The 10,726-nt window shown below is 43.4% G+C and overlaps 1 protein-coding gene across 1 annotated transcript; it reads left to right on the top strand.

Moving 5' to 3' along the window:
* Positions 1–2,192: 2,192 nt before the first annotated feature.
* SLC46A2 (solute carrier family 46 member 2) lies at positions 2,193–8,364 on the top strand. The gene is made up of 4 exons (XM_054398117.1): positions 2,193–3,345; positions 6,027–6,110; positions 7,728–7,884; positions 8,307–8,364. The coding sequence occupies exons 1-4, from the start codon at positions 2,277–2,279 to the stop codon at positions 8,362–8,364; spliced, it is 1,368 nt and encodes a 455-aa protein (XP_054254092.1). The 5' UTR covers positions 2,193–2,276.
* Positions 8,365–10,726: the final 2,362 nt, after the last annotated feature.

Genomic DNA, 10,726 nt, shown 5'->3' with positions numbered 1-10,726 from the left:
ATATTCTAGAACCTGGGTTAAACTCTTACTTTAGCACTCACTGTTTTGTAATTACTGACATGAAATTATATCCTTCACAATAACTAGTTCAAAAAAAAAGTACATTTAATGTGAATGAACAGAGTATGGAAACACGTCTGTAAGTCATGAGATCATTAATGACATTTAAGCAGAGTTCATTAGCTACCTAGATCTGAATAGCATTAAGCATAACAAGGTATCACCCAAAAGTCAAGAGTGTCAGATGAATAAACCAGACAGCCTGCAAATGCAAAAAAAGTGTAGAGGAAAAATAGCCCTCATTTAAGAGTTGAGCAGATCTGCAGTCTCTCAAGCACAGTGCCTCTAGGTCACCTCTGCACTCCCAGATAACTAATGTCTCAAATTGTAGCTTGAATTGGAAAAAAAATAATTTGTCTTTCCCTCTAATGTCTGGTAGAAGACATTCCCTGGGTGAAGCAATATATAGCAATTCTTCTGGTTGAGTTTGTTGCTCAAACTGGTCACAGGCTGATTCTTTGGGGTTTTCAGTAAAACTGAATTTCCATCCTCTGGAATGATTCCAGGCTTTGGAGGAAAAGATTTGTCCCACTTCTGAATAAGAATTAAAGAAACTAGACACTTTTTGTAGAAGATATGAAGAAAAAATTAATAATAATAATAATAAAAAAGCCAACTGTTGGAACAACCCACATTATATTCTACAGCTGGCTAAGAATCTTTTGGCCTGAAAAAAAGAAAAAATCCTCTGGAGAAACTGAAATTGTCAGCAGTGAATCATTCTAGCAGACAGTTCTTCACTCCATTCCCTGTTAGTTCTGGGGACTTCCCCCCCACCTCCCCCCCCTTGAATCATAATATAAACCAAAAGTATTGCACAACTGATCTAAAATGAAAGACTGAAACCCTTGAGCTGTGAGTGCACAGGCATTGAGTAAATGTCACCTGAAGCAAGAGTGCGAAACAGATGGAGGTTTCAGCATTGTTCTTGCAAATTAGCCATTAACTTATTTTTTTAAGTTATCTTCATAAATCTTCCTAGAATGGATTGTTATTCCTTGTGCTATGATTCATTAAACCAGTGCACAATGAGATCATTATCCTTTCAGTTAGCATTTCTGAGGCTGCCAAATATCCTCCAAGTATTTCCTGCAGCTGGGACCACAAGCATCTTCCTTGGAGCTGGCAGCCTGCTTACACTCTATTCTTCTCCAAGAGTTTCTTGTGCCTCTGACCAGTCTTTTCATCATGCCCACAGAACCCTGAGTTGCTTGGGGTGGGTCACTTTGCTTCACCCACTTGGGCAGCAGCAAAATCAGACCTTCCAGCTGCAAAGCTGCATGCGGCATCAGCACATGCAGAGAGGCATGGCCGCTGCCCTGAGGACCTAGGACTGGAAAATGCTTCCCTGAAGGTGGAGTCTCACCCACCCCAGCCTCCAGCTCAGCTGCATGATTACTGGAGCACAGCAGTCACCAAAGCCTTTGGATAAATTGGGTCTTCTTCTCCTGGAAACTCCCACATTGTAGAGCCAAAGGAGCAGAGTGGGAGGTTAACAAAATTAGGGTTTTTCCCCTTTCAATTTCTTTTTAGTGTTATTTCCTGCATACATTTTTGAAACAACGAGATAAGGGACACAACACAGCAGCTGAGCTTAGAGGAGCAGGTAAGAGCAGAGGAGTCAGTAACAAGAGGCATAATTTGTGCAGAAGAACATAAAAAGAGCTGGCAGTAAGGGCAATTCACAGATTACCTGACAAAAGCACAGAGCACTCTCCTGCCTCCACAGCCACTCTGAGAGTCCTCTGACAGGTGAAGGATGCCAAAAGAAAACAAAAACAAAACTACAAGCCAAACCAAGGCAAACAGGAACCAAATCACCACCCCTAACTGCAGCAATTACTTGGTCAGGGCATTTTCACTTCCTAAACCAGGAGAGAAATTCCCCTGGGTCATCTGACCTGTGTTGAAACTACACCAGGAAGAAGAGCAGCAGCAGTGGGGAGTGCAAGGGCGTTCTCCAGCTGTACAAAAGCCTCTGCTGTGTAAGCTGAGGATCAGAGAAGCGAAGGGATGCATACTGATACATAGAAAGGTGAGGTACAAATACCCTCCCAGCCAGATCATCTCTTGCGCAACTGATTCTGTGCAGCCTAGTTTTTTTCTTCACTGTTCCTCTCGAAGCATGCCTCCAGAGCACAGCTTCTGAAGAGTTGTTTCCTCCTGCACATTTCCCTCTAGCCAGCTCTCCCCAACAAGAGGTGGTCACCAGAAGAATGGTGGGGGTGGCAGTGATAAGGACATGGATTGAGCCAGTGGTTGCAGGTTCTCAACTGGGCAGCACTTTCTACGACACTGCACTGCTGCTGGTGGTGAAGAACTACTACAATCACACCAATACCACCACTCCCTCTCATGCACTGGAAGATGCTCAGCAGAAGGCTGTCTCTAATTTTTATATCATCTACAACCTAGTCCTGGGCCTGAGCCCACTGGTGTCAGCCTACATTTTGTCCAAGCTGGGGGACAGGATACATCGGAAGATCCCCATCTGCTTCCCTCTTCTTGGGTACTTGGGCTCCAAATCACTCCTCCTCTTCCTGATTCTGCTGGACTGGCCGATTGAGGTGATGTATGGTGCTGCTGCCTTCAATGGGCTGACGGGAGGTTTCACCACGCTCTGGGCAGGTGTCATGGCTCTGGGATCCCTGGGGTCCTCAGAGAGGAGGAGGTCTCTGCGGCTCATCATTATGGAGATGGTATATGGCCTCGCTGGCTTTCTAGGAAGCATGGCATCTGGCTACCTTTTTGTTGGCTTCAGTGACCACCATCGAGAGGGAACTGTGCTGGTGGGCTGCAGCATTGCTTGCTATGCTTTCTGCCTCCTCTACAGCATTTTTGTCCTGACAGTCCCCAAACCAGCAGCTTCCTGCCCAGCTAGAGCCAAGAGTGCAGAGGAGGTGGGCAGTCAGCCACCAGACTGCACAGAAGTGACAGTAGCAGAGAGTTCCCAGCCTTCAGAGAGCAGCAAATCCGCTCCAATATCCCCCTCAAGACTTGTCATCATCATGCTGTTTGTGGCAGCAATCCTCTATGACCTTGCTGTGGTCGGTGCAATGAACATACTCCCACTCTTCTTGCTTAGGGAGCCATTGAGCTGGAATGCTGTGGAGATTGGCTATGGCAATGCTGCTGGATATGTAATTTTCATCACCAGCTTCCTAGGGGTATTTGTGTTCTCCAAATACCTGAGGGACATTAGCATGATCATGATTGGAGTGGCATCCTTCAGCGCTGGCATTCTCATCATGGCCTTCGTGCGGTGGACGTTTCTGTTCTACGTCGGTGAGTTGAATGACTGCTTGCATGAGCAAGTGCACCCTAAGAAAGGGGCAGGGGCTTTCTGGAGTCAGGAGAAGGGTTTTTGTTCTACTTCACTGCGAGTTCCAGATCAGGAAGCCTGGCAGATCATCCCATGAGCAGTTCCTGAGGGCTTCGTTATTATTCCCCTCTCCGCACGTCTCCCCCTTTTACCCCTACACTCTACAGTGTCCAGAGGAGGCACAGACTTCTGCCAAGGCTTAGTTTAAGACTGGCTGACTTGTAATTCATCACTCAGTCATAACTCTGATCTGAGCAAGGTATCAAACCTCTCACACAGTGGGGGAGCAAGGATTGCTGCTGGCTACCTGTATGAGTCAGACCACACTGCTGCATTAACAGGAAGCACTTGTTTCTTGCAATGTAAGGCTTAAGACTACAACAGAAACAAACTGGCAAAGCTTTCCTGCTAAGCAAACATCTTAAGATGTCATCTATTTTTATTATTATTAAGGCATTTACGACCTACAGGAATCTTAATAGTGAAACATTGGAGCTGATTTAGCAAATAAAATATCATGATACTGTAGCACACGTATCTTACAATGTGTATAAAAGACCAAGGGACAGTAAGTGGGGTAGCATCCCACCACAAAGATGAGGCAAATTTGGGTTTGCCTCTGAAGGGATACTGAAAACAAAACCCAAGAACTGCATCCATTGTGGCACTGAGATGGATGATTTATACCTGACAAACGCAGCATCATGCGTTGAACAGCTTTGAGGTTTTGCTTCTTAAAGTGAGAAAAATATCTAAGAAAAAGAACCTGGATTGATTTTTCTGTCTGCCCCTGCAGGGAATGAGAAATGGAAAAACAAATAGAGTTATTCTAAAGGGAAAGAGGGCAGGATATTTTGTTTGTGTACTCAGCCAAATGCTGTGTGAAATTTTTTAGGAGTTTTTCTTTTTTTTCATTCAGGTAATCCAGCTAGGGAACAAAATATTAAAAATTTCTAAGTGTTCAATATCAAGTACTTAATAAGCACATGCTGCTACATGGTGTGCAGGGTGCTTACTCCCTGCATTGCAGAAACACCTCAGAATGCTAGATATGGCCCAAGGCTTCACTTGAGGTCAGTTCTGTCAGCAGGAGTTTCACTCCAGCTCCCTAAAAGCTTCCACACTAGCAAAACCCTAAAATACTGCAAGCCAGAAACACCAAGAGAGAAAACAGCTGCAGTGTGATAAAAGGTACTGTCCCTGTCAAGCATCAGGTGCTCTCCCTGCTGGTTGGATTCAAATAAAATCTACATGAAAAATGAAGAGATGATTGGTGGCAGCCAAAATGGCTTCACCAAGGGCAAACACTGCCTGACAAACTTATGTGGGCTTCTATGACAGGGCTAAGTGTTGACAGACAAAGGGAAAACAACTGATGTCTATCTGGACTTGTGCAAAGTGTTTGACACTCTCCCCCATGACATCCTGGTCTCTAAATTGGAAAGACATGGATTTGATGGGTGGACCATTCAGTGGAAAAAGCATTGGTGTGATGATTGATTGCACTCAAAGAGCGATGGTCAATGGCTCGATGTCCAAGTAGATACCAGTGACAAGTGGTGCTCTGCAAAGAGGTGGTTCAACACCAGCCTTTTGAAGTTCAACAAAACTAAATGCAAGGTACTGCACCTGGGTTAGGGCAATCCCAAGCACAAACACAGGCTGAATGGATAAAGAAGGCCTGAGGAGAAGGGATTTGGGGTGCTGGTTGATGAGAAGCTCAACATGAGCCAAAGATGTGCACTGCAGCCCAGAAAGCCAACCATATAGTGAGCTGCATCCAAAGCAACATGGCCAGCAAGTCAAGAGAGGTGATCCTTCCCCTCTACCCAACCCTTGTGAGCACCTACCTGGAATACTGCATCCAGCACTGGAGCCATGAATGCTACGAAACTGTTAGAGAGAAGGGAGGACCACGAAAATGATCAGAGGGCTGGAGAATCTCTCCTATGAAGACAGGCTGAGACAGCTGGGGTCATTCAGTGCAGAGAAGAGAAGGCTCTGAGGAGACTTTATTGCAGCCTACTAGTTTTTGAAGGGGTCTACAGGACAGCTGGAGAGGCACATTTTACAAAGCCACATAGTGGCAGGATGAAGGGTAATGGCTTCAAACTGAGAGAAGCTAGATTTAGATTAAGCATTAAAGTCTTCATCATAATGGTAATAAGGCACTGGAACATGTTGCCCAGAGAAGCTGTGGGGACTCCAACCCTGAAGGTGTTTAAAGCCAGGCTGGATGGGGCCTGGTCTAACAGATGTTGTCCCTGTCCAGGGCAGAGGGGTTGGACCTAGATGATATTTAAGATATTTTCTAAACCAAACCACTCTACAATTTTATTAAATCATTGAGCACACTATCTCAAAGGACAGTGCTATATTCCATCTCTCCTAGGATTCCTATCTAAGATCAAGAGATCATGGCTGGTTTGGGCAAACTACCTCTGCTAGTGGGAGCAATAGATAGCTTATCCACCACCACTTTGATGAAGTGAAAATCTACACTCCTTCCAAAGATTTGTACTACTTCTTGGTACTCAAGGGCCAAAAAAAGGTGAAGCAAAGGCCCTGCCCAAGCCAGAGGCGTGTAGTCACTGTTGAGAGATAAGGTGAAGGTACTGATAACTACATTTTCCTTGCATTGCAGCACGGGCAGTGATGCTCTTTGCCCTCATCCCCTTACCAACAATCAGGTCCATGTTATCCAAGCATGTTGAAGGATCATCCTATGGTAAGTGCTTTGGTTATCTTACAGATCAAAAAACTCTGAAATCCTTCCATTCAGCCTAAGGTACAAAGAGAAAGGTAAATTATTGCTGCAATCTGTGCTTTGCTTAATCAAACCAGAAGAGTTGGTATTGCAAACGGGAAGGGAGGAGCAGAGAAACTTGCAGGACAAGACTGTCACATCCAAACTTTTGTCCTCAGTTACATCAACATTTGCCTACAAAACTTTCAGCCTGTGCTTCGAGAAGTTGGTATCAGTGTACAGCTCAAAAGCAGAGAAAATATTTGAGGTGCTGCTCAAAACCACAGTATTTGAGAGACAACCCATGAGAAGCAAGATGCTAGGATGAAGCACAGGGGTATTCACACCATTTGTATTTGGCTTTTTTCACTTCCAGTTTTAGGAAGGGTGAATTTCTTCATTCTTTTTTCAGTTATGCTCTTTAAGTGTTACCTGACAATTTGTTCCTGTCAGATCATGATTTAACTCACAAAGGATAATCCCTGCATAAAAAAAAATTTGGCCATTGGGAGCAGAAATTCTAATATACTTTTAAACAGAAAAGAAATGAGTAAAATACTTGTATTTTACAATGAAACACTATATTGAAGACTACCATTTTTACCTCAATGAACTGGATTTGGACCTGACAGACAGCACTGTCCCTCAATTCAGACCTGCCTCCTCCAAACATGTTCCCACAGCCATTTTTGCACCTTTTTCCCTTCTGCCATATGAACACATTGCTCTGTCACCAGTTTCTTTCTACTGCTTGTGCTCCTTGACTTGCTCTGCAGCCAACTCACCTACCTGCCACAAATAGCACAGCTCACACCCTGAATTAACCATTGTTATTAATAATGACGGTGTTAATCCCCACTGTGAGCCATGTAGCCTGCACCTGGTTACAGTGGCACACCAGATCTGAAGCAGGACCACTCAGCAGTGCAGCCCTTGTCTCATGGTAGTAGAGTGGTCTCCTAAGGTGGTGGGCACCGGTGCTGTGTGGATGGAGAAGGGGGTTGGAGGAGCAAGCTCCATGGATAGCCCTGACCTTGCTCACAGTTTGTGCATCCCAGGAAGGTCAGGTTATTTCTTTTCTTATGTACCATGACAGAAACAGAAGGTTACTTGACTTCAGCAAAAGCTGCTTCCAATTGGTTTCAGTTTCTGCCTTCCCTCTGCCCTAAACATCACCCAAATGACAAACCTCCTCACTTCAGGCATTATTTTAACCTAATGGACCACTTTTCTGGCCTAGAACAGACTAAAATTTCTCCCTTCCTGAAGGTGTTTGCCCAAGACTACTTTTCTACCTCACAGTGAAAGAAGCACTTACTGCTAGTTTATTGCTGCACTTCCAAGCAACTACATTTACATCTAGATTGTTTAAGCAGACAGTTTTATAGTTGGATCTTTTACCCTATGCCTAAAAGAAAGAAAATGCAATTAATGCAATTCTGGTCAAGAACAGAAGCAGGCACAAGGTTGTGCTGTCTGTCACTGGTGAAGCAATGATCACATTGCTCTTCCATGCCAGTGGTTGCTCCTGGAATTGTTAGGGAGGTACCAGAACTGGTTTTCTTCTCCCTGGTAACAAACTATGTCCTTGTCTTACAGGTAAGGTGTTTGTCCTGCTTCAGTTGTCTTTAGTCACCACAGGAGTAGTAACATCTACAGTCTACAACAAGATCTACCAAAACACACTGAACTGGTACAGCGGCTTCTGTTTCATTTTGTCCTTTCTAGTGGGCTGCCTGAGTCTCCTCCCTTTAAGGTAAGGAATAGGAAAGGTTTTGTCCAAAAGGGTATGTTATATTTCCTTCATTCCAATTCTACATCTAAAGTGTATAACACAGATGTGGAAAAAAAAAATTAAAAATTAAAATCTTGAATTTTAAAAAATTGTAAAAGGATACATAAAAAACACGCAGAAATGAGCTTGCAAGCATCAAGGAGATTCAAAGAATGAAATTTGCAAGTGAACTAACCAATGTTTTTTATCTTTGTGTTTAACATGAATTGCTGTAAGGAGGAATATTTGTCAGAGTTTAAGTAGTAATAATCCCAGGGAACAAAGCCTTCGCACAAATGCGGTGCTTGACATTGCAAAAAGAAGTAGAATGAGGGAATAACCTTACAACAATAAAACCAGCAGCTGTTAGCTCTCATTACCTGCATTTTTATTGCTCTTCACAGCATTGTGGCCATCAAGCAACGCTCAACCTCTGGCTCCCTTGAGATTCTGACCAAGTGACAGAGGATGTACCACTTAAAGAATCTTCTGGCGTTTATCAGCTCTGAGCTACTGAAGTGGAAGGTGTGCCAAGCATTAGTCCTCACAGTCATCATCATAATCACCACAGGAAGCATCTCATTTGTGTTTCCATTTCACAGTATGCCACAGCCTCTCAACCACTTGAGATCACCCAGGACAAAGAAAATTATGCTGCATCATCTTGCACAGCACAAGCATTGGCTCCTGCATGCTACTAGTGTTCAGAGCATTTTGCTTTCCTGCTTGTCTAATTAGCAACAGTGCAGAGGGACAAGAACAGGGTAGAAATAAAAATGGTATTTCTAGGCACATCAGGAGTGGAAGGGGAAAGCAGAAGATCAGTTTTCCATTAGTTCATTCTTGTCTATTCCTTCAGAAACCAGTCTGTGGCTTTGGATGATGAAGAAAAGGTCCACAAGCCATGTGCACAGTTGTCAGCAGGCCACACCTACTCTACAAGGGCTACAGAAGATGTGTCAGCCCAGCTGATCAGTATTGTGTAGAAAACCACTAAACACAGAAATATCACTGTTAAAAACCAAACCAAACCAAACCCCAAACAAACAAACAAAACTAAAAATAAGGCACTTTCAGTAATCCCTACAAATAAATAAATAACTCTTGACATTCACGCCCCTGACTTCTGGGATATTGTCCCTGGACTGTGCTTTAACAGAGCTCATGGGAGGACATCTCTGAGTCAAGAATAGATACTGGCACTTCAACCCACAGCACTGGGATGTAGTACTGTAACATGTTAAGAACAGGTAAGTGTAGCATTCTATTCCTGCAGGCTTTACAGAGGCGTAGCAACACTGATGCCTTGTTACTGCAGCTTTATACTGGGTTGAAACCCCTGCCAAAAGGAATCCCATATGATACAGCAACAGGTGTAAGATGCTGTCAGCAAAACCCAAACACGATTCAAAATATTAGCATGCCTCATGCTTAAATTATGTCTACTCACATGCTAATTGAATTAGCAAGGATTAAGTGGATTCCAAGGTCCTAGAGTTAGTTAGTAAAGACAAGTTAAAAGCCCCTCAGCAACTGAAATACTCTGGAGAAAAATCAGGCAGCTTCAGTTCAAACCAGGGATGCAGCACGCAGAACTGATTACTCCTTATGCAGCCCCTTATTCAGAAGAAGTTTCTGGCACCTCTGCTCCCCCTACACACACACTTGAAATCTTCAGCTCCAGGCTTCACTTTCAAGTAGTACCAGATGTACTGCAGCATCAGACATATGACAGTTAAGTCAGCAGTGGAACAAAATTTTAAAAGGGAAGGGTATTTATGCAGTAAGATAAAAAGGTGTTTGAAATGCACACATTTCAATGGCAAAGGCTGGACAAAAAAAAAAAAGAAACTATATTCTACATAAAGAAGTAATCTAAGTAATCTTTCAATACATTTATTGGTCCATTCCATTAAATTAATTGAGGTAAACAAACGTTGCATTTAAAAAAAATGTACACACTAATAGAGAATTGCAAACAGTTTTACCTCAAAGTGTTTTTCTCCATCAATACTAGTTCCATAGTAAACAATACACAAACTATATTTATACAGAGATATATGAAAGGGTATAGAAACATGCCAGCACCAGAAGGCAAGAACAACATTTCCTAGCCTGCAAGTCTGAACAAAGGAACAGTTGCCAGATTTGGTCAAGTGCAGGAAACAAAAGCCTCCTTCTCATGTTTATATTGTTTACAACCCAATTCACACAGAGACAAGTCTTTTCACAGCTTTCATTTTGGTTTTTAATGGTATGAACAGCTACTCTAATTCTGGTGAGGCTGAAAGCAGAAGAGTCTTGGCAATAAACCAGCATTGTTTTGGTTCACAGCACCGACACCTTCAACAAGGAGAGAGATGAGATGCACCTCTGCTCACATCCAGCTTGCCTTCACCCGCACAGCCCAATGCTCCAAACCTTAAGGAGGAACAGAGAGATGTAGGCACAGAGGAAAAGAGAACAAGAACAGTGCTGCTTTATTTTCACATACTGGAGGCAAAAGCCCTTTGGCTGTTTTAAGACTCTTTCTCTGCAATCCATCTCCCTGTGCAGTGGGAATGTGGCACTGGACCCAACCCTGCTGTTTGATCTTAAGGTACAGATACATATCCCAGCAGCAGAGTTAAAGAAAAGGTTTTGCTTCAAAGATGGTACCAAGGCCTTCAAAGTAGTCTAGGACAGCAACCACCCTTTAATGTTTTACCATGTAACTTACATGGTGGCATTATATTCTGCACAAGTATTGTGCCTTTGCCGTGCAACCTTAGAAGCAGGCCAGGTCATTACAGAGTGCACACCAGGTACCTCAGCAAGACTGCAA

This window comes from Indicator indicator, chromosome Z (assembly GCF_027791375.1).
Source record: "Indicator indicator isolate 239-I01 chromosome Z, UM_Iind_1.1, whole genome shotgun sequence".
Taxonomy (NCBI): Eukaryota; Metazoa; Chordata; class Aves; order Piciformes; family Indicatoridae; genus Indicator; species Indicator indicator.
Note: the sequence above shows the minus strand (reverse complement) of the source record. Positions and strands in the feature narration are given on the sequence as shown.

Coding starts and splice junctions, on each gene's coding strand:
- SLC46A2 (XM_054398117.1), top strand. CDS start 2,277: ATGGTGGGGGTGGCAGTGATAAGGACATGGATTGAGCCAGTGGTTGCA. Junction 3,346..6,026: donor GACGTTTCTGTTCTACGTCG/GTGAGTTGAATG, acceptor CTTGCATTGCAG/CACGGGCAGTGATGCTCTTT. Junction 6,111..7,727: donor TGTTGAAGGATCATCCTATG/GTAAGTGCTTTG, acceptor CTTGTCTTACAG/GTAAGGTGTTTGTCCTGCTT.